At 38.8% G+C, this 25,139-nt stretch overlaps 1 protein-coding gene across 2 annotated transcripts in view; it reads left to right on the plus strand.

Moving 5' to 3' along the window:
* CHRM2 (cholinergic receptor muscarinic 2) overlaps window positions 1–21,834 on the plus strand; it is a 144,228-nt gene extending 122,394 nt beyond the window's left edge. For both annotated transcript variants that reach the window (XM_004741694.3, XM_045063013.1), the window contains one exon: window positions 16,148–21,834. In XM_004741694.3, the coding sequence (XP_004741751.1) occupies window positions 16,203–17,603 (1,401 nt within the window). In that variant the 5' untranslated portion in view covers window positions 16,148–16,202 and the 3' untranslated portion in view covers window positions 17,604–21,834. The remainder of the gene's footprint in view (window positions 1–16,147) is intronic.
* The last annotated feature ends 3,305 nt before the right edge of the window (window positions 21,835–25,139 follow it).

A 25,139-nucleotide genomic window follows, 5' to 3' on the forward strand; every position in this document is an offset into this window, starting at 1 on the left:
TGAAACAGATTCAAAATAAAAGCCCCTCCCAGATGGCACCCCCAAAGTTCTAAATTAAAAAAGAAAACACACACAGCAACTCTGGCAAAGAAAACAACTGGACCAGCTACTAGTGAGTTAAAAGAGAGCAAAATGTGTGTTTGCAGGAAAGTAAGGGGACCAGGGATGTCTCAGATTCATTCTGCTGCTGCTAACCACACAGTGTCAAATCCCAAAATTACAGGAAGACACTCACTTAGATAAGTCAGTGATTTGGGGCTGAGGCTTATTTCACATGATAGGTTTGTTTAATTTAATCAAATTGTCCCATGAACTTTCTTTTATATTCATATCTCCCTTTTCCCATTTATTTGTTTTACATCATATAGCTTAAAAATGTGAAGCATTTTGAATCACCATTAATAATATCATTTACTGTTCATCACCCTTCAAAAATGAATGTGTTCATAGTTAAACAAGAGCCATACAGAACTTTCTTTGCTCTCCATATTCACAGTGTGATGCACTTTGCTCTATATAACAGGATATGTAGACAGAGCACCCCACACTTGCTTGCCTTCCCAATATGTACACCGTGCTCTCTGGCAAGTCAGGACTAGTTTTTGGGTAATGTCGTGAATAGGTCACAATGACTAGCATATTTATTTATTATAAACTTGTACAGAGTTGAGTAACAACTGGTGATTATTTGAACGTGAGAGGTTGTGACTTCATGAAAATTGTTATCATATGGGAAAAGTGGAGGAAATCTTTGTAATTCCCATGAGCTTAAGAAATCCAAGAATATGCACTCTAAGTAACAGAAAGTCGTCAAGTGGCAGTTCCAACAGACCTACTATACAATTAACAGTTTTACGAACTGTAAAGGTTATTCTCTTTCCACTTCTACTTCCAACCTAGCCAGAGCCTTTTCTCCAGCCTTTACTGATGTCTGAGTAAAAGCTGAGAAGCCCAGGCCAGGCTCCGTTTAAATCCTTTCACGAGTAGTATTTCATTTAATTCTTGAAATGAATCTACTGAGCAGGTGTAGTCACTACATCAGCAACGAGAAAACTGACCCTTGAAAAATTTAGAAACTTACTGAAAATCTGGAGTGGGCTTGCGTGCGTAGACTGGAGTCTGGGGGTTGTCAAAGGGAAGACCCTCAACTGATGTTCAGAAAATCCGGTCAAGCCAGGGCTGTATCCAGAGAGAGATGATTGAGACAATGAGGACAGTTGATTGCAAACTGAAACCCGGTTAAGGATCCTTGGCAATGAGATGACTCTGAATACCAGCTTGGTCCGTGCCATCAATAATTTGTTGCAGTGTCTGACTTTAAGAGTTCCTCACTGCCATGGGGTTCTGTTTCTAAGACTCCTGAAGTCCTCTGCCATACCTACCTTCCTCGGACTCAATAGCTTAGCTTTAAAAAGTTTCCTAAACACCCTGTTCTTTGATATCTCCCAAACGAATCAAACCTTTTTTCACCTTCACCCTTCCCCTCCTCTTTGCAACACTAACTCTGTCTACAACACTAACTCATGTCTCCCCATGCCCTCCAGATGCTCTTCTAGCTCTCGCCTCCCCAATGCCACTTACTGGTCTTAACCCTTGAGACCCTCACTCAGCATGGTTTTCTTCTCTTCAGGTTGTCATCCCTATTTTTTTTTTAAGCAGTAAAACCAAAAATTTTCAAAGACCTCTTCTGTTTTCTTCAAATCACCTCCCCCCCCACTTCAGTTTACCCTTGGGTTACAAAATAGGTGTCTGTCTGTCCACCTTCCTCCCAGTATCTATCCGAATGCTGAGCAGACACGAAACTACATGGCATGATTTCTTATTCTCTGGCTTTTATTACCAAAGAATTTCCATTTTATTGAAAGTAATTAATAATTTTCTAACTCATTTAACCTCAGCATTTGGAAATACTGTTTGGTTCCTATAAATAAGAACGTGCAGTTCATAGTAAGGATAAAGGAGGTAGCTATAGGTTGGGTGTTTAAAAACTTGGGATTATAGGGCACCTGGGTGGCTCAGTGGGTTAAAGCCTCTCCTTCGGCTCAGGTCATGATCTCAGGGCCCTGGGATCGAGCCCCGCATCGGGCTCTCTGCTCAGCAGTGGGCCTGCTTCTCCCTCTCTCTGCCTACTTGTGATCTCTGTCTGTCAAATAAATAAATAAAATCTTTTAAAAAGAAAACAAACTTGGAATTATATCAAAACAAATTAAACTTTATTGAAATGGCTTCCAGGTGGAAATCTGAGGTCCCAGGAATTGTTTCAAACGTAGTGAAAGATCACCACATTCCACTTCACAATCCCTGTCCCCACACCGTGCCTCCTGATTTTGTCGTTTCTGTGGTCTAGCTACTTTCTGCTGCTCCCCTTAGGGCGGGTTCACTGTGGTTCTTCTGCTTTATGCACAGAGTCATTTTTTATTTTAATAACAATACCGTAAAGAAAAAAAAATGTAACAAAGTGGGTCAGGCTGTCACCTTTCAGCTTTACAGTGGGCTTTGAAAGCAGCCAAACAAGGGAAGAGCCAGAGGCGGCTGCTCACAAGTTACATTCCTAAACGCAGACACAGAGCTGAGGATGTTTCAACATGAACAGAGACGAGGCAGCTTACAAATGAGCCTGTTCTTAGAACACTTTGGCTAAGTGTTCCCATCTCGATGGCCACACATGAGCCAGTGAGGACTAACTGGAAAGTGAATAGACCTCATATCTACGTTCAGGATGAGAATTGCCCTGAGGCACTTTAGAGAGGGCCTGCCTGCTTGGCAGGCTGCGGTGAGCCCTCTGATCCCCTAAAGACTGTCCATAGGATAGGTCTGAATCACTTGTCCTGCTACGGCAGGTCACATCTAATGTCGGCATGACCCCTTGGGTTCCAAAATGATGAGGCCATGTCTCTTGCCTGCAGAAGCATATTTCCAGATAAAGGTTACATAGTTACCATATCATAAATAAAGTTGTCTTACTTCTAGCCAGTCATGGCAGAAAAGGAACCTGACATTAGAGATTGGGAAATTGGCCTCTTCTGGAGGTTTCTCAGACAACCCACACCATGCCCTGCGGTACACTCACTGAAGATGGGATGATAAGGGGGAGGTAGATTCAGGAGGCAAGGATGTGCATCAGGAGATTGGAGAAGTCCTGAGAAATGAGCACAGGTAAAGCCAGAAAAGGCCTGAAAACACTCACTTCAGAAAACTAGTTTGTGGCAGACTGAACACTCTATTTTGTTGCTCTTCTTGTTATAAGGTATTTCCCTTCAGTTTTACCTTCATTTAGCAGAACTGCTAAGGTGAAATTTTAAAAATAGTTGTTTTTAAAGTTGTTTTTTTAATTTTTTTCAGATTTTATTTATTTATTTATTTATTTGTCAGAGAGAGGGGGAGAGCGAGTGAGCACAGGCAGACAGAGTGGCAGGCAGAGGCAGAGGGAGAAGCAGGCTCCCTGCCAAGCAAGGAGCCTGATGTGGGACTCGATCCCAGGATGCTGGGATCATGACCTGAGCTGAAGGCAGCTGCTCAACCAACTGAACCACCCAGGCATCCCTAAATGTAGTTGTTTTTAAACAGTACTTGATGTAATACAGTAAATGTTAAGTCACAGATTAATTTTATGCATATCCACAGATCATATGACCATGTTGCTCTAAGCTTTCACAGTGTGACACAGAATGGGGTTTTGCTGTTTTTATATTTATTAACAACAAATCAGCCTTATAGTTTCATTATTTGTTCTTAATTTATGTAGGGGCAGAAATTTTTCCTAGTTCCTAGGAGGATCATATTCTCCTCCAAAATAAACTGATCGGTTTCAGCTAAAATATAAGTATAGAATTGCTAAATAATCTTTCATGGATCTTCAGCAAGAATTTTGTTTTTGAAATTTTGTATTTGAGCATAATTAATGCATGATGTTACATTAGTTTCAGGCACACAACCAAGTGATTCACAGGTTTCTACATTTTACTGTACAGCTACCATCGCTCTGTCAGCATATAAGTGTCATTGACTGTCTTCCTTATGTACAGCAGGAATTTTAAACAAAGGTTTGTCTTGGACCTTGTGACCTTTCAGTTAGGAACAGAATTAGTCACTAACTTTTAGACTGATGTTCCTTGAAGTTTAGATCAAAGATTCTTACCATCTTGGCATTAAAAATCAGGATACATTGAATGATCACAGGATTTCCTGAATGCTTAAGATGAATGGAAACAAATAATAAAAGTAGCATGGAATGGACTCAAACAAAATTAAGAATTGCTTCAACTTACTTCCTTATTTTGGGGGGAGAAATAAGAGTGCATACTTCATTCCTTTTTTTTCTTTCTTCTTTTTGTTATTGATGCTCTACTTGTTGGTTAAACCACATGTTAGCGGCACATGAGTAGCTCAGCCAGTTACATGTCCGACTCTTGATTTAGGCTAAGATCATGATCTCAGGGTCATGAGATGGAACCTCATACCAGGCTGCTTGCTGAGTGTGGTGTCTGCTTTAGATTCTCTCTCCCCCTCTCCCTCTGTCCCTCCCTGCCTCACAAGCGCTGTCTCTTTCTCTCAGGGAAAAAAAAACTGCATGTTAAATGATAATTAATTTAATAATTATGACTAATTAATAAGCACCTGCTTGGAGGTTTTTTTTTTTTTTTTTTTTTTGAATGGTAAATTTTATTCTCTACCTCTCTTAGATGTGGAAAGACAGTCAGTAAGTTAACTTCACCTAACTAGAAAGTAGCAGAGATAGGTTTTGGTCTCAGGTTCAGCACCAAAGTTTTTATCTCCTGTATCCAGAGACCCCATCCTCATCATCTGTGGATAACTCATACGAGAGAAAAGCTAGCCCACCCTTACGGGGCAAAGAGGCCAGCCTTTCTGCTTGCATGTCTCTTAGAAGTATCCAGGCTGGCAGGCCTTTGCTGCTGTCTTCCTCAAGAGGAAGTGATGTTCATGGAAGAATTTCCCCTAGACTTAGACCTTCTTAAGAACAGAGACATTCTTTCTTTCTTTCCTTCTTCAGTGTATCTTTATCCCTTCTTCATCACCTAACACTCTTGGAGCACAGTTGCACACACAGGTGAGGGAGTCCAGGGCAAATTCTCTCATCTATTTCCTTTCACTCTGAGTTGTTTGGGGGATTCACTGACCATAGAATTCTACTCTAACACGTTCTCTTCAAGGTCCAGCTGTGTATAGTCCTGTCCCAAGAAAACAAAAACTAAAACCGCTTTGCTGATGGTACAGTTGTACTTGAAGGAAAAACATCCCATGCGGCAGATTTGTGCGCAAGCCCCCTCCACACATAGCCTGTCTATCTGATGATCTCCCTTCTCATGCATTGCTCAGGTATAGACATGGTATTTGAGTATTTCAATAATGTGAACTGCTTGAAGTTTAGCTACTTTTTTCTTATATAACAAGGTGGAGCATGTAAAGTGTGCCGGGAATATTTACTAGCCAAGGCACTATAATTGGAGAAGGGAAGTGTCATTGTCATGGCTCTCACACTGGTCCCAGTCAACGGGGAGCCTGCCTCCTGGGGAAAATGAAAGAACAGGGCTGGCAAATCCTAGCTTAGTCTGAATGAGAGCTCTGATTTTCCAAAGTGTTGAGAGAGTCAGAAGAGGTAGGGGAGTTGGGTGCTTAAATATTGAAATAGGGTTGAGCAGTGGTGCCTGGGGAGGGGAGGGGAGGATGGAGGAAGAGAGGGCGAGGCTGCAGTAGTGATGTGGACTCCCAACATTCAATATGGCATGGTTCCCGTGGCTACCCCCAGGAAAGGTGTTTCCTTGCAAGCAGGTAGTGTCCTGAGTTGCCCCATAAAACTTGATTCTCTCTGACCAACTTGCTTGAACTCTAAATGAGGGCTTTAGATACAAAAATCTTTGCTGAGTTGATGCAGCTTTTTGTGTGTCCCCATCTCATTGCCATTCGATCATTTAGTAAAGACTTGAATCTTCTCCATGCTCTCATTTCTCACATTTTCATGGGATAATGCGGTGGTCATTTTGATCCATTCTAGAAATACGCTGCAATCAGACTCTGAGGAAACAATCATTTTGTCTTTCGACTGGGAACAATTAAAACAGTCGCTGCGCATTACTCTCTGCACTTTATTACTATTTTATTTTTATAGCGTCACATAATCTGATGTGAGTCATAGGCATATGAGGCCTGTGTCATTTCTGCCATTAAAAAGCTAAAGAAACCAGATTTAACCTTATGGAGGTGAATTCATTTCTTAGGATTCCATACCTACATTGTGAGTTCTGCTACCAGTAGAACAATTCTCTCTGATAAGCTTACACTTACAGGTATCTTTACTTAAAGAGGAAAATTATGTCTATAAAACACAATACACTGTATTTTCCTATGTTTATTTTTATGAAAAGAGCAACACATACGTTGATTGTTTTCCTTTCTGTCCTTAAACAACGTAACGTTAAGTAGAGACGTGTTTGGAATAAATAGAGTCCAAAGTACAACCAAGTGTCTTTTTCTCTACCTGTTAGAAGATGTGTTATTAAAATTTTCATTTTCTTTGTAATCAGAGGAAGAGAAATGAGCTGCTGTGTGTGCCTCCTAATCTTTTCATGATTTCCAGTCCTATTAATTCTTAACTATCTGAATCTGAAGAGTACTTCAGAGGAAACATACTAACTTACAACTCTTTTAGCGGCTCCCTGACCCTAAACTTATTCTTCTCTTTTCAAAACTGTCCTTGACCTACTCTCTGAAGTTCCATGTTGCTTTGTGTTCTGTCTCAGCTTCCAGTGGAAGGCACGTGTGCCATTGAAAAGGATCCCTAAAGGGATGCATTGTTTGCAATTGCTCAGCTTCTCTGGAACAACAGCTTTCATTCTAGAATTTTCTGTCACATCATAACAAGCCTCAACTCCTCTGCAAATTTGATTCACATGTTTAATTCAAAGCAATGAATTAACTAATTTAGAGTTATTAAACCAGCAGCCTGCCGACTTGAGGGGAAAGAAAAAGAACAAATTTTTTAAAAAGCCGACCGTACAAATTTCCAACTTCTCACGACGATAAGAAAGACACAGACATTGACTCAAATACAGCTGCCTAATCATACACAACTTTCAGTAGCTCTCTGAGAATTGCTTCCATTTTCCTTTCCTCTCCTTGTCAGGCATAATAATCTTTAGACAGAGGGCTTTCTCTAGCTTTGTGGCTGTTGGCCCTAGAAAGCACTGTTTGGTTGGCACCACTTAGGTAGGAGACTATGTGCATCCAAGGCTGAGTTCTTTCAGGCTCCTAGAACAGAAAAGGAAGTGTTCCCCAGTGCTTACTCAGATGGAATTTCATTTTGAAAAGTCAAAAGAATGGTTTATCCCATAGTGTGTTTTGTTTAGAGTTGTCCATAAACTCTTTTCCTTTTTGGCAAGAGGTACAGTGTGTGGAAAAATAGCTAGAATGTGCCACAGACACAAAGGCAAGGACTAGGGTACCCGTTAAACCATTTTAAGGTCTCTTTCCCTCTTAGTCATGACATATTTCTAGAGTAAGTGTTGATTAGGATGTGTTTTAAGAAAGGAAAAGATAGTTTGGCGAACAGGGAGTGAAAGTCTGTCCAGCGTCACTAAGAATAGTACGTTTGACAGGGAGCCAAAACTGCTAACATGTACATTGTAATAAGGGCTTAAAAGTTCTTTAAGGGGGGGTGCCTGGGTGGCTCAGTGGGTTAAAGACTCTGCCTTTGGCTCAGGTCATGATCTCAGGGTCCTGGGATCGAGCCCTGCATTGGGCTCTCTGCTTGGCAGGGAGCCTGCTTCCCCCTCTCTCTCTGCCTGCCTCTCTGCCTACTTGTGATCTCTCTCTCTCTCTATCAAATAAATAAATAAAATCTTAAAAAAAAAAAAGTTAAGGTTTTTACATTGGAAAAAAATCATTGAATTCTCTTTCATTTGCATTGATGTGGGGCTCAGATTGCGGTTTCTGCCACTTTTACTCTTTCTCTACCATTTGCTTGTACATTTTTTCTTTTTTTTAAAGATTTTATTTATTTATTTATTTGACAGACAGATCACAAGTAGGCAGAGAGGCAGTCAGAGAGAGAGAGGAGGAAGCAGGCTGCCTGCCTAGCAGAGAGCCCGTTGTGGGGCTCGATCCCAGGACCCTGGGATCATGACCTAAGCCAAAGACAGAGGCTTTAACCCACTGAGCCGCCCAGGCACCCCCATTTTTTCTTCTTTTTAACAAAAGTACAGTTTGCATACAATTAAGTACACAAACCTTAAGGATACAGCTTGATAAATGTAGTTTAAGTGTGGTTGTCTTTTTTTTTTTTTTTTCAAATATTTTACGTAATGCATATCCGGTATAGTCTGCAGTTCTGTGCTGAAGTTTTCTAAATGAGAACAACTCTACACATAACTTCCAAAATACTTTTAACATATCCTTTGAGATAGAATTAAAAACCCAGTGTAGGTGATTTAACAGCTCATTCTTACAGTGTGTTTCAGAACCTAAAGCTTGTCAGGCTCAGTACAGTGGAGTGAACACCCCTAAGAGTATATTTCACTTTCTGAGAAATGTAATATGATGCACACAGGAAATACATATATATATATATATATATATATATTTATATTCCATATGTCATATTTTTATATATTATATTTATATTAACATACCATAAGTATGTGTGTGTATGTGTGTATAAATGTCACACACAAATGGGAGAAGGAGTGATAGATCTACTAGGTAAGGTATCCAGGAAAACTTCTGTATTTTTCACCCCCGTCTGACCAGCCTTTCTCTATGGATTCTGAGTTGTAACACTTGTCATTATATTGGCCCAGAGCTGTTTTCAGTAGCTAGAAATCCCATCAGTCTTTGTATCTCCCTGAGAGTATAAGCTCCTTGTAGACAAGAATGTGTTCAGTTTTGTCTTGTCATTCATTCCTCCTTCCCTTCCATCCTCAGAAGCCCTTGAAAGTATATGAAGATCTGTTCACCACAGAAATTCAGTAAGGGGGTTTAGGATAAATTAAAACAGCAGCAGCAACAACAAGGGAGCTAGCCCTGGTTTCCCGGCAGGCAGCCCTGTTGCTCCTGCAACCCTCACCCCACTCCACCTGCTCATGCAGTGAAATTCAGGAGTCGTGAAAAATCTCTCGATATGCCTACTCACTCCTAATGTGGCCTTTGGCTAAAGGGAAGTCTGATTCAAATGGGAAGAAAAGCAGAAATGTATTCCATTTCTGCCTGATGTTGTCAAAGTACCAGGGTGTGGAAGATCGGTATTCAGCTCTCAGAGCTGCACTGTCTTCTGAGTCCCAGGCAGGAGCCCTCCCTTACTTGTAAGTAAAGTTGAAAGACATTGAAGATTGTAGGGGTCATCCCAATATAGGCAAACCAGGTTTATCCACTGCATTGGTATCAAAATTGAAACTTTCTTTAAAGAAGGGGACTTTCTTCCTCAGATTTCCCTAACAACTCTCTGTTTCTCTCGCCTGACTTTCTTTTCTTCTCCGTCATCATTCATGGCAGGCGTGATGGATCATTGAGGTAGGGACAGTCCCAGATCCTATTAAACACCTATGCCCATGCTGTTTGTATACCAGTGGGATTAACTGAATGTGTAGAAGATCTAAAACAATATAAGCTGTATGTCCCAATGGTCAGCTCTCCGATGTCAGGGTAATTTTACATTAATATCTCATTCATCAGATTATTATATAATTCATTATTTTTAAATATATAAATTTTAAAAATAGGCTCTCTTTGCTTCCTAATTGGTGATAACACAATGTAAACTGACCACATCACGTTCCTCAGGCAGAGAGGAGACGATGAGAATGTCTCCGCTAACTCCTCAGTAGGAGGTAGTCTCGCTCCTAACAAGAGTCTGACATTTCTCTAAAACACTATATTGTACCATCTTTATAGTTTCCATGTTTTCTGTAATAGCAGTATTTTGTACTGAAAGCTGCATATTTTGACATAATATTATTGAAGTAAACTCTTCAATATCTCAGAACAGACTGCGTGTTTAGCCCTTATATGAACCATTTAAAAAGCTACCATGGGGTTAATGCTCTACCCGTGGAGGGACGTTCAGTCAACCTTGGTGAGGCTGATGATTTTATCCCCCGTGTTGGCTCGAGCTAGGCTGCGTCTCAGAGCTCAGTGTGAAAGACGTAGACCAAGAACACTCAGCACACCCTGCCATTTTTGGTAATGTGTTCAAATAGCTGCAGAAATGCAGAAATTAGAAATCTATAAAAAATAGTACACACCAAGACTACATTTGAAAAATGAAGTTAAATAAATATAAACAATTATAAAATCAACTTCATGTGACTTCCTTTTGATTTCTTGTTCTGAAATTTTGTTATATAATTACGTATCTTCTCTCTGGATTCTAGTTATCAGTCATGGACTCCCTGTTTTGTTTTTTTTTCCCCTGACTTTTCTTACTCTCCTAGAAAACTTCTTTTTTATTCAAGTTTCATGTCACAGGGAGCATAGTGGAGTCAGACACCTAAATTTGAACCATGGCCTCATACTTGCTAGCTCTCTAATCATTGTCATCTATAAAACTGGAAAAGACAATAATTCTTTTAAGGTTATTGTGATAATTAAATAAAATAACATCCAAAAAATTCTGACACTTAGGTTAGAACTCATGTGTGGATAAATTTATGATTAGCTTATTAAACTGTGGATGTACCTATGAAGAGATCATTATATATCAGGCATGCTGCCTGGCTTGGGCAGAGTATGAAGAAAATCCCATTTTTTAGATTTAGCTTCTATTGTGTATGTAAATACATATCAGAATCTTTAAAAAGAATTTTTTTAATTAATTTATAATGTATTATTAGCCCCAGGGGTACAGGTCAGTGAATCGCCAGATTTACACACTTCATAACACTCACCATAACACATACCTTCCCCAGTGTCCATAACACAACCAGAATCTGTTTTTTAAATCATTTTAATTAGCATTCTCCCTATAACTTCATAAAAATATTATTGAACTTCTTTGTACAACTTCTATGTAATGTGAATACTTTGGTGAGGGCTTATGTATTAATTCACATGGTGACTTATTTTTATGATGATTGCTTTTAGGAAAATGTTTTAAATCTTAAATATCATGTATTTACATAATCAGGAAACTTCCTTACTATCTGTATCTTATTGTGAATAGCTCCTGCCCAAAGTCACAATTTTAGCCTGGACAAGATGGTCCTTCGTTGTCTAAACCAAGGACCCAACTTGAACTTGGGGCAAAAGGCTTAGTCATGGCAGGTTATAGGAATAAATATTTGGGGCACACATTTTCTGCCAAGTAAGATTGCTCCTCAGACAAACAATAAATATTTGTAGCAGAATCTGGGAGTCAGACATGCGAGGTTTGAATCTCAAATAACTTAATTCTTTGATCTTTTGTTCAATGTGTATAAAAAAAAGCACACAATAATAATAATACCTCAGGAGTTGCTGGGAAGAGCAATCATGCCCAATACCTATTAATCATTGTCAATATATTGTCATAGATGATTTAATGTTATTGATAATATGGATAATAATAATTTAGTATTACCACTCCTACTACACCTCCTCACTCTTAGTGTGTTTCATTCCCCCCACACAGAATTTTCTGTCAACTATTAAGAAAAGTGATAATTTATACCCATTTAACAAATGTAAATATTAATGGCACTTAGTGTTAAAATTTATAGATTATGGTTCAGAGACATTATCTCACTTTGAACTTTCCCACAGCTTCAGAGGAAAAATGGGGTTATTATTATTCTTATTTGAGAAAAAAAAAGAAAATTAAGGTTCATGGAAGTTTAGTGACATGGTCAGACTCTCAAAGCTTATAATTAAGAGCAGAGATTAGCTCTTTGCCTTCCTCACTGCTATGCATAGAGATTCCAGTAGTAAAGAAACTAAGGCCAGAAAAATGTTTTTCTTGTAAGTTTCCATAATACTCTCAAAACTTAGTCATATGCTAACATTGTAAAATACCAACGGGGTTGTTACCCACTTACCGTAGTCAAATACTGAATCCTGAAGGTCATCTTCATTGTTTAGTCTGTTATGATTATGTCATTTCATCACTGATGTAACAATTTTTGCTTTAATAAAACCCTGCGCGGGGCGCCTGGGTGGCTCAGTGGGTTAAAGCCTCTGCCTTCGGCTCAGGTCATGATCCCAGGGTCCTGGGATCGAGCCCCACATCGGGCTCTCTGCTCCGTGGGGAGCCTGCTTCCTCCTCTCTCTCTCTCTCTGCCTGCCTCTCTGCCTACTTGTGATCTCTGTCAAATAAATAAAATATTTAAAAAAAAAATAAAAAAAAAAAATAAAACCCTGCGCTGCCCCACCAGAAGCAAAAACTTTTCTAGAAATGTAAAAAGCAGAGGTGGGAAGAAACGAAAAGAAGCTGTTTTCTTTTAACAGAAGAGCAGCGGGCCTTGTGCGTATCGTGGAGAGACAGAACGCCATCCCTTAAACGTGTATGCTTGCCTCTGAGTGAAATGTTTTCCATTTTTACATATGGCCTTAGTATAAACGAGCAAATATTAGAACTCTAAGAATTTAGAGTAATATACTTTGTTGATAGCAACAAAGTATATTATTATATAAGTTTGCTCTGTTCTACCTGGGTAAAAACTCCAGGTACCCCAGACAGAATGTGACTTAGCTAGCAATCTTTGGGTATAGTTCACCATTATACAAATGCCTAACAATTTCTCTCGGATAAAGTATAATTCTCACGTGGAAGAGGGAAACAGGGAAAGAGTAGCAATCTCAAAGGGAAGAATGTAAGTTTTACTGACTTTTCACTCAGTAGCCTTGAAACCGAGAGTGATCGCTTCCGCCTCTTCTGTGGCCTCAGTTTCTGTCTTCAGATCAAGGGGGTCATAGGATGTGTTGTAAGGTGAGATAACATAGGGTTGAGAGTCTCCAGACTTTTTCTTTTAGCTTTTTGGATTCTTTGTTTTGGGGTTGTTTGGGTTTTTTTAGCCAAAATGTAATGCATGTTCCTTGTAAACAAGAAGAGGGTAAGAGGGTAAGGAGGAAAACAAACTAACAACTTTATTTAGAATCATACATCTCTGTATTACTGTGACGTTTAGAATAATAATGGGTATTATTCTTAGCACAAGCAATGGCAAAGGCCAGATGACTATGGACAAATCACTTACTCTTACCCTTTCTTAATCCATGAAATAAGAGATCAAACTAGTTTATTTTTTGACAAAATGTCATATTTATACATAATTCTCCAGAAGAAGTCACCAGAAGACTTCTTAAAATGAAAATAAATATAGTCCCACGTTTTATTAAAATGGATATGAAGAATGAAATGTCAAACAGGACATTCAGAAAGTAAATGTTTGGTGTTTTTCAGTCAAAATTTATTAATAAGAACGATTTGTGAAACGTAAATAAAACTCAATTTTAAAAATCTCAATAAGTTTTAAAAAGAGACAAAAGAAAGCTTATAAGCAAGTCAGGATTCTGTCTTACATTTACCTTAGCTAATAAGGAATCATTGGAATCAATGATTGGATTAGTGAAATTACTTGGTTCAAATAAATTCCGTGAATAAACAGCTGTACAGATCATGACCTCCAAAAAAGTGCTTTTAAAGAGAAATGTTACTGAAACAATTCTCTTGGGTAAGTAAGTAGAGAATGAATTAATAGTACTAATTGTTAATCCTGTTTTGATTCAATAAGCATTTTTGAGCACCAATTACATTTAAGGCAGGAAGCTGGATGGTAGAGCTAGGAAGACTCAGAAGCCAAAATTCGCAGCTTTTCCAGCAAAGGAGGAAAAAAACCCTAGAGAGGTGTATCAGTTAGTGTCCCATGGGTCAAGGTATGAACAGCAGATCTATAGAAGTAGAAACCTACTAGCTACAATAGTCCTCCCTTACCTGCTGGGGAACATTTCAAGATCTCCAGTGGATGCATTTTGTGTTATGCGTTAACAAAACCAAACTCTTCATAACACCCAGTGAGGAACAGAATATTGAAGAAAGTGTTTCCTACTGAAGGTAATACACAAGAGACACTAGGAATGTTTATGTGATGGGTGAGGACCAAGCCCAGAGAAATAGATTGTGGTATACAAGGGTAAGACGAGACACAAGGAACCACATTTTACAAGAGATAGCACAGGAGGGGTTGTAGAAGTGTTTCTTGACATGGCTTACAGCTCTAAATCTGGAGATCTGGGGTGAGACTGGAAATCTGCATTTTGTTTAATTATAAATTAAATTATATGTTTATATAAATTATAATTATATATTCACAATGGATGCATTGGGCAGTATTCTGAAGCATCTGATGTCAAAAGTAAATAACACTTTGTAAGACCCTTTTTCTTGGTGTGGTAACTGACACCTCATGTATCAATTTGGAAGGCAAAATGTTTAGTTACTCTTCATTAACATCATTTTCTTGAGTAAACTCTTCAGCGTTTCCTCAAGATCTACAAATGCATATCACATATGTCATCACCTTTCTGCTTAAATGGAACTCTATTCTTAATATTATGAGTCCTGCTTCTATCATATTGTCTTCTGACTGTAACTTCCCACAACAATGCCAGACCACACATATCTGCCTCTTTGTTTGAACAGCTGCATACTATTCTGTTGTAAGAGTATTCCATAATATATTTAACCAGTCCTCTGTCAGTGGGTCATTTTAATATTTCTAGGGTTTGTTTGTTTTGGGTTTTTTTTTTTTTTTTTGCTATAACATTTCTGATGAACATCCCTGAGCAGACCTCTGTGCACAGTTGTGTAACTATAACTGAAATAGAACTTCCAAGTTGCAGTCTGTCACTAGACTTGGGCGATATTGTCTGAAAAATGATAATTATGCATTTATTAAAACTCAGCAGGGTATGGCAGCAGAAAGGACACTCACATTTCATAATTTCTTCTTTGGCAACCCATGACTGCCACCAGCGCACGCACATCTCCCATGCTGGGATCTTGTCTTAATCATCACTGAATATCCAGCCTATAGCAAATGCCGAATACAGAGAAGTTGCTCAGTAGGTATGTGAGGACAAAGTGGATGAGTAAATTCTGTTCATAGTCTTAATCTCTGTGATTGACTCGATATGTGACCTTTTATAAATTACTGACTCTTTCTGGGCTTCAGTTCCTTCTTCTGACAAACAAATATAAATCCTAGGCTGACTGCACCAAAGATTTGGCAGGAAGAACAGTAGAATAATAAATTTGGTAGTGACTTGAAAAAATAAAGCACTCAGAAAATTCACATAATCATTGTCAATATGCTTTTAATAAATAACTTCTTTTGCAGGGCATAGAATATTGGAAATGTTGAGTATGTGATGCTAACTACAAGTGTAAAATAGAGATCAGAGAAAAGTAAATAGTCTTTGGGAGAAGGGTATTGGCTAATGAATTACTATCTTACCTTTTTTAGTATCAATGTCAGTATCGTGATGATACTGATACTTAAAGCTTCCAGGTGGAAAGGTGCTATTGACTATAAAAGTCACATTCCTAATATTTTAAGTTTTATGCTTTCTTCCTCCCCTCGGCTTATTAATTTTTATGTACATACCAGAAACCTCTTGATGCTTCAGAAAGTCTTAGGTATAATTTTGGTTCATTCAGTTTAATTCATCAATAGTATACTCAGGGGCACCTGGATGACTCAGTCAGTTAAGCACCTGACTCTTGGTTTCAGCTCAGGTCATGAGCTCAGGGTCATGAGATTGAGCTCCATGGCAGGCTCTGCACTCAACACTGGGGTCTGCTTGAGATTGTCTCTCTTCTCTCCCTTTGCACCTCCCCCCACTCATGCTCTCTAAATAAATAAAATCCTTAAAAAAAATTTTTAAATAGTATACTTAGACAAATGATAGACAAATATTCATATCTAGATATGGACACATTCAAAATGTTATCAAACTTCAAATACATTGCCAACCTGAAAAAATCTTTTGAGTCCTCCAGTCTTTGCCTATTATGTGGGGGATTGAGGCAGATAGGCACAATAAAAATAGAGGAGAAGGAATGAAGATTTTGGAGAAAAAAATGGAGGTTCAAAAGGAAGAAAGCTGATATCTTTTAATGCAATGTTTATATTATATTTGTTCATTTTATTCTGTTTCCCTGCAGGTTTAAATGTGTATTTGGCTACTTGGCTACTTGGCTACTGATTAGAGAACACAAAATGAATAACTCAACAAACTCCTCTAACAGTGGCCTGGCTCTGACCAGTCCTTATAAGACATTTGAAGTGGTGTTTATTGTCCTTGTGGCTGGATCCCTCAGTTTGGTGACCATCATTGGGAACATTCTGGTCATGGTCTCCATTAAAGTCAACCGCCACCTCCAGACCGTCAACAATTACTTTTTGTTCAGCCTGGCCTGTGCTGACCTCATCATTGGTGTTTTCTCCATGAACTTGTACACCCTCTACACTGTGATTGGCTACTGGCCTTTGGGACCTGTGGTATGTGACCTTTGGCTAGCCCTGGACTATGTGGTCAGCAATGCGTCCGTAATGAATCTGCTCATTATCAGCTTTGACAGGTACTTCTGCGTCACAAAACCACTCACCTACCCAGTCAAGCGGACCACGAAAATGGCAGGTATGATGATTGCTGCTGCCTGGGTCCTCTCCTTTATCCTCTGGGCCCCAGCCATTCTCTTCTGGCAGTTCATCGTAGGGGTGAGGACTGTGGAGGATGGGGAATGCTACATTCAGTTTTTCTCCAACGCTGCTGTCACCTTTGGTACTGCCATTGCGGCCTTCTATTTGCCTGTGATCATCATGACTGTGTTATACTGGCACATATCCCGAGCCAGCAAGAGCAGGATAAAGAAGGACAAGAAGGAGCCTGTGGCCAACCAAGATCCAGTTTCTCCCAGTCTGGTACAAGGCAGGATAGTGAAGCCAAACAACAACAACGTGCCCGGCAGTGATGATGGCCTGGAGCACAACAAAATCCAGAATGGCAAAGCCCCCAGAGATGCAGTGACCGAAAACTGTGTCCAGGGAGAGGAGAAAGAGAGCTCCAATGATTCCACCTCCGTCAGTGCCGTCGCCTCTAACATGAGAGATGATGAAGTCACCCAGGATGAGAACACAGTGTCCACTTCTCTGGGTCATTCCAAAGATGAGAACTCTAAGCAAACGTGCATCAAAATTGTCACCAAGACCCAAAAAGGTGATTTGTGTACCCCAACTAATACCACCGTGGAGCTCGTTGGTTCTGCAGGTCAGAACGGAGATGAAAAGCAGAACATTGTAGCTCGCAAGATTGTGAAGATGACTAAGCAGCCCGCCAAAAAGAAGCCTCCTCCCTCCCGGGAGAAGAAAGTGACCAGGACGATCTTGGCTATTCTGTTGGCTTTCATCATCACTTGGGCCCCATACAATGTCATGGTGCTCATTAACACCTTCTGTGCACCCTGCATCCCCAACACAGTGTGGACAATTGGCTACTGGCTCTGTTACATCAACAGCACTATCAACCCTGCCTGCTATGCACTTTGTAATGCCACCTTCAAGAAGACCTTTAAACATCTTCTCATGTGTCATTATAAGAACATAGGCGCTACAAGGTAAAACATCTTTGTGGAGAAGGAAGGTGGTCAGGGGAGCTTGGGAGAAAGGGGATAAAAGAGCTCCCAGTTTTAAAATTCTCTGCCATTGCACTTTATAGTCTTATTATGGAATGTGCAATTAAGGAGCCTAACAGTGACACTTTTATCGTGCCTATGCTCCAGTTTGAGAAACCTGCACCTTATAAACCCTGCCAGTTTAGGAGCAGTGAGACCATGAAAGAGACGTGTTGGAGTTGTGGTTTAAGGGACAATCTACGCTTTCTTGTACTCTCTTGAAGAAGGGCTTGTGAATCTACGATTTTATCTCTGCACAAGAAGAATAACCTCACTTGTTTTCCCATTTTTTTTTTTTTTGTTCCTGTGTGTCCATACAAGGATGAAATGCCACAGTTACAAGCTAACATGGAGACTTATACATAAGGAAGTAGACATCACACAATGGAAAAGTGAAGAAAGAGAGTCAAAACAGGATGTAGAAAGATCTCCAGAGTGCTAAGCATGTATTATTCTTTTGTTACAGTTTTATTTGGAGAATTACAACATACTAAATGTTCTTTTCCCCCCACCTTTCCCTTTCCCACCATCTAAAGAAAGCAAACAAACAAAAACCGTAACTAGATCATATCATTATTTTTCTCATTATAGCATCGGCTTTTGTACTTCCCTGTTTTACATTGTGTAAGGGCAAAAATCGGCAGGACTTCCACTAAATACAAGCAGACACAGCCATGAAAATGGGCCTTTCACCCCTGCCCACTGTGTCATTTGCATTCTTTGGGCGTATAAAAGCCTGTAATCACTTAGTTTGCTTATGATCCTTTAGGTGAAATGTTTTCACCAATTGGGTTTTCTCCTAAACGAGCTCCTTTTGTGAATGGAATAGCCTACCTAATACAGAAACGTGCTTGAGAAACCAAAGTCATTTTTTAAACCGAGGTTTTGTCAAATTAAATAGTAGTCCTTTTTAGTTGGAGGAAGTTGACCGAGGCCAGATGAATTTTGCAAAAGGCAAATTGAAGGCTGAGAGGGCATTCCCTTTCAACCGGAATTTGCCTGACCCATGTATGTAATGCTGACTTGAAAAACATGAACTTCTGGCCTTTGTCAGCAGGACGAAGCTACTTTACTCGTTTAGAATCCTAAGTAGGATTAACGTACTCTTGTGGCACCAGTGACTTCTGGGTCAGTCCCAAGAGAATAAGGCCTTCTGTTCAATGCCGGTTATCAAGTGATATTCAATTCATAGTCAAATGAGATTGTTTATAGCCATCCCGTGTCCCATTGGAAAAGAAAAAGTCATTAAAAAAACATTTCCCGAAACCACCTGTTCCATCTTCCTCAAATTGTCAATTCTCCCTAAAATTTTGTGACTTCAAAATTCTGTCCAAAGAAGTATAGTAATCTTTGTGCAGACATGTAGCGGATAACAAAGGGAGGCCTCGTGAGATCAGCAAAATCTGAATTATCGGCTGAATTTGCTGAAAATCAGCAAAATCGGTAGCCGTGCCTGTGTCACTTCTCATTATTTCTTTAGTTCTAGACCATCAAAAGTCAGATCAGGAACGAATACCCAAATAGTAGCTTTATATAGAATCTTGTCCACGTAGAGACTTTTGATTTGGTATGCCTAATAAATATATGATTGTGTTGACTCACATTTAGCTATTTTTTAATCCCTCAACTTTTTTTTCTTTCTGTATGTGCTATAGTCTTAAAATCAGATTTTCTAAAGTTGGCCTACTCAATAGAAATCAGATTTGTAAAACCAACTTCAAATTTCCTATTTCACATTTTAAATCTATGGGCCTTACGGTATCGTGGCCAGTAATATACATATGAGTAGCATGATTAATTTTTCAGTATTAAACCTTAGCACTTTAGAGCGGTTTCGTGTGACTTGCCTCATCGAAGGCAAGTCAACAATTTTGAGAGTTTAAAAAAAAAAGCACAAGGTAAACAACAACAAAAAAGAAGCATTATTAAGAAGCAAATTGCCAACAATAGTTGTGTGTAACTTACCCTTTATAAAAATAACTTCTGTTTGAATATCTTCAGTCATTCCCCCACCAATCTTCTGGGTATAAACATACACCATCAGTTCATACAGATTCCTTTACTCCACAGTTACTGAGATGTTTACAGTTTTAAATCCACACTGACTTTTATTTTATTTCTTCAAATCAGTGAATCAGTTGAATGGAAGGGACATTAAGCCAATGGGCTCTTTGGTTTGCTGTACATGAAACAACTGACTGGCTGAATATTTCACTTACTAACTAACTTATCCTTTTATGCTGTAGATTCAGCTTTAGTTGGGACAGACTCTTTGGATTCAAGGATTTCAGGTGTCTGGATTTGGGTCTTTTCTGGTCCACTCTAACAGTTCAACTCACAGTGAATCAAACTGCCTCTTGCTCTTCATTGCCATGATACCCTTCCCTACCTTCTTTCTGTTCTTGGTCTTCGCCACGGCCACCACAACCTTGTTGAAAGAGAAACCATCACGCATCACAGCAAAGATGTGACTATAGACTGACACATCATGGAACCTTTGCCAACTGGAATCAGAGCAATGGAAAGCATACTGAACATGGTAGATGATTAGAAAGACACAGAGGTTGTATTCAAAGGTTTGCATTAACTGTTGCTGGATTTGTCTATTTCAGTGGCTCTCACACAGGAACAATGTTGCACCCCCAGGGACATTTAACAATGTGTGGAGACATTGTTGGTGGTCACTACTTGGGGGAAGCTAAAGACATCCTGGTAGATAGAGGCCAGGGAGGCTGCTAAACAGCTCACAAGGATAGCCTCCCCTTCACACATACAACTAAGAATCAACAGCTCCAAGTGTCGATCACACCAAAGTCGAGAAGCCCTGGTCTATTTTAAGGAATTCTAGAGCTTGCTTCGTATACATGGCAAAATAATCCTGTATCACTATAAGAATATCACTGCAAATTGCTCACCTGTTTCAAAAGGTAATGCTCACCAGTTGTGTGTCAGACACACTGTCATCCATGAGTCTGGTGTATTTGGAATTCACAGATTGGGTACACAGGGGACATTGACATATCCAGAATTACCAGGCCGTGCAATAGCACATTGTCTCCAACATCTTCATGTCCCATTACAATTGTCACAGAGTCCAGTCAATTGAGGTTGCTGGTAATTGGCCATTAAAAGGATTGCAGTTGATGGGGTCAGTTTCTATTGGAGCTGCCACTTTTCCTTTCAAGAACATTGAGAGCCTCTTTCAGAAACTATATGATTCACCTCCTTTATTTTCACTGGGAAGGTGAACATCTGTCAAGAATTTCTTCTGTCCTCATAGCAATAATGTAAATATTCCAGAGTGGTCTTACAAGAAGAGGAGATTAAGATGTCAAAAAGCCAGTTCATTTCTTAAAAAAAAAAAAAAAAGAAAGAAAGAAAGAAATGATTCCCCCTTTACCAGTTCAAATTAATTTTAATATCAGCTCCAAACCGTTAGAACAAAGTCACCAATATAATAAGTCACATGAGATAAGCTTTCCCATTTGAATGTGGAAGCTGGAGGTCCCACACACTTCTGCTCTTTATCCATTTACTGCTTTTTTTTGATCCTGGAGATCTGACACTAGGGAAGACAAATTCAAAATGAGGGCGACATACACGTAGAAATGCAATCTACTTTTATTTTCTCCTACGTAGTTCGCTGGTAGTGGCCTTTCCCCAGTTTGATGATATCCCTTTCAACAACCACAGCACTGGTGTTGCAAATAGATTAGGGAAGCACCCAAAGCTGGATGAATTGTGCAAAGTGTATTTTCAGCATGTACATATAATACCATGCTTCTTAAATATGCTTCTTTGAAAAGAGTGCACGCTGCAGCATGAACTGTGTGCATATTTAATGTATCTTTCTGGAATATGCTGTATGCTTCCTATACATATTCTATAAATAAAGTAATGAACTGTATCATAGAAATACATATTTCTGTATGCAAATAAATATATTATACACAAAATCTTAATATGCAGTATGGTATATGTTGCTTTAGAGAGTAACAACACTAGATTTTATATGCCCAATTTTTTAAATTGCTTTTGAAGGAAGAGGTTTAAGAACAGCCAAAATCCTACCCATATTACCATTAAGCTGTTTTATAATCTTTGAAAGCATGGCACTGATTTTAAATATCTCTTGGAGGAATATATTAATAAATCTTTGCTGGTGTCAGCCCACGTGACGAGAATGCTCTTTGCTCCTATGCTCCCGACTGGCCTGTGACTAGAATCTTTCTGGCTGTTACTGTTCCAACAGCTGTGTTGATCTCACGTCTGATTGCCTGATGAGATTGCAACCAATTCATTGACATACAGCTTTGCTCTCCTCCAAATTAACTGATTCTTGTCAAATAAAAAATAATCATACAAGGAGGAAAGGATGACCTTCAGAATGTTTTTATTCTGAGAAGCAAGGTAAAAAAAAAAAAAAAAAGTACAAGCACTGTATTTTATAAGCCATTCTTTCTAGATTGAGTCCAATATAGCATTCCATACATTATATGTGCTGCCGAAGCGAGCACTAGCATTCCATACATTAAATGTCAGAAATTTCTAGTCTAGGATATTGCAGGTTTCTCCAAGAAATGATGAAATAGGTGGTTTGTTTCTGAATGCCCTACATTTTCTCCATAGCACCTTCTCTTCCTCTCTTTGTTGCCCACTCAACTACCCACATTCCCCGGAACATTTTCCTTGGCTCATTAGCTTGAATTCCTAGTTAACAAATACTGCAATGATTTTAGTTGATATGGGGCATGCCATCCCAAGAGACACTTACATTTTAATAAAAAAGTAGAAACACCGAACGTCTCCAAGATCCCTATATTAGTCTTTAGTTACCAAGGTCGGCAGTGGGAGAGATGATTTTCAGTGAATTCTAGTTTTCTATGCAAATCTTATAATATGCGTCACCGTCTGTCCACTTCCTAAATTTTACCTGTTATGTCACAATCCACCTTGTGCATTGTTGTCTCTTATCTGAACCAGAATCATTTCTAGAAAAACAAATGAAACAATTGAGTTTTTCTACGAATTCTCATTAGTTTATTGGTCCAGTGAAATGTTCTCATTTCATTTTTTAGAAGTTGAGTGAATACCCTCTCGATGGATTGTCAAATGTTATTGCTGACTAGGTGGTTGCAAATACTGAGACAGGATAAACATCTTGCCATCATAAAGGAAGAATTTTCCACGTTATAACATGTGTCAGTCTCTTTCAATCAAAAACTGAAGAAACAGAATGTGGTAAGTTGTGGAATATAGATATTAAATAAGTGACATCCTATAAAACCTGTACTTTGGCTTCCTAAACACACACACAGTAGGTCATGGGAAATTACAGAGACTAAAAAAGCATCCATCTTCTGAATTTGCACCATTTAACCAGGAGCTCACCCGAATCCTTCAACTGTAACTGTACTGGAAATGTGCATTTCTTCAGAGATTTTATCGAAGGATTTTTTCTTTTCTTTTTTTTTTTTTTAGAATGAGTATCCTTTTTAAAGTCATTATTATTAGATAATGAAGTCATTGTTATAAGAAGGATGGGGCTAGTGAATGAATTGTGTGTCTGTGTCCAGGGAGAATTACAGTGGGTTGCAGAGATGGCCAGTTCAAATCTGGAGTATAGTAGAACTAGTTGCACGAAAAGACAAACATGATTCCCTCTATCCTTAAAGTAATTTTCTTCACATTGTAAGTCCTGCTGTCCTTACTGCCTTTGTATATAGCGCAGGTGCCTACATTTGTGATGGTGTGGGTGTCTTTGCCAGGACCATACTGTATTTAGCCACAGGTCAGTTGTTCTCAGACTCCAGCCTGAAACAGAATCACCTGCAGATTGCTGGTCCCCATCAGTAGGTCTGAGAATTTGTTCAAGTACCCCAGCAATCCTGGTGTGAACCTCCCCTTGAGAACGACTACTTTTTATAGTCTAATGAAAAATGTCACCAAAGCATTATGATAATTAGCAAGACATCTGTTACAGACAGTGAAAACTTTACATTTAAAACACTAGCCACAGGGGAGAAATGTTTTTTCTTAGACGTCAAGTTTATTGCTTACTTACAAATAGGTTGTTCATATTTTCTGTCTTTTGGGAAACTTCTAGCACCATGATTTCAATGCCAAAGATTAAAAATAACCATATTGATAAGTTTATTTGAAGAACAATTAGCATATTAAAGGTTAAAGATAAATACAGCAGAAACTTGAATTCTGTGATACCTCCAATAAAAAATACTTTAAAATACATTTTTATATTGTCTCACATCATATATTTTTGCGTAGAATATATATGCAAACATTCTCCTCATAGAAGTATTCAAAATGAATCATTCCATTATTTTGTTTAGAAGTAATGTTCAGCAAAAAATATTTGCTTTTGAAGAAATTCTTCAACCTCTTCTTAACAAACACACTCTGGCACATAAACAGATACGCACACTCACATAAACACATAAAATTCACACTAACAACATACACATGCATATAAACACAAGTTTCGTCTTCTATATCTTGACAGTGCCCAGAGGCATAATCTTTCCATGACTTTGAAAAGCATTTGGAAGTCTGCTAGAGAAGACACTGAACTCAGGTCAGCCAGGTACTAAAGAAAAAATTTGGTATTATGGTTGCAGAATGTTCTCCAAGTTGTTAGGATCAATACATTTTAGCTTTGTGTCTTTCACCAACACATCCCAGGCATCTGAAAACAGCCTCTCCGGAGGAAGCAATTACACGATCTCATGATGAGAAAACACCTGAAATCTACCATAACCCCTGGAAGACATATCTACAAATACATATCTTCATGATGGCTACCCCAAAACACTAAACAACTATACAATATGGTGCTTTCAATATCAACCAGACTAGAGAGCTGTGTACAAGAAAAAAGTAATGATTTTGCAGCGCATTTCTTCCAAAATCCATTCTTTTTAGGCTTATAGCTCTTCATACCTGTGGATGGTATAAAAACACGAGTGATTTTGGTGAGTGCTGTGAAGTGTGTAAACCTGGTGATTCACAGACCTGTACCCCTGGGGATAAAAATATATGTTTATAAAAAATAAAAAATTAAAAAAAAAAAACCACGAGTGATATTTACTCTGAATATGCAACAGATAATTGAACAGCCCAAATATCTGCTATCCTGAAAAACAAACAAGAAACCAGGAACGCAAGTCTCATCTTGCAGAAAAAAATAAGATTACCAACCTGATTAGGTTTGCTTTTCTTGGGATCCTCCCCCGTTCTGTTTATTAATGAAGAAGTATAAGAGATCATTTAAAGCGCAGATATTAAATGGCTGAATAAAACTATTTTATTTTTTCTCAACCCAATTGGGTAGCTTAACCTGCATGGAAACAATAAGCTGAACAACCTTGTATTTAAGCAGAGAAGATAACCATAAGGATAAAATTAAGAATAAAACAGGAGCACTACAAATATGATATCCCAATGAGGAGAATAACTTAACCCCCAA

Source organism: Mustela putorius, unplaced genomic scaffold (genome assembly GCF_011764305.1).
Source record: "Mustela putorius furo isolate JIRA1106 unplaced genomic scaffold, ASM1176430v1.1 tig00003845_pilon_pilon_pilon, whole genome shotgun sequence".
Taxonomy (NCBI): domain Eukaryota; kingdom Metazoa; phylum Chordata; class Mammalia; order Carnivora; family Mustelidae; genus Mustela; species Mustela putorius.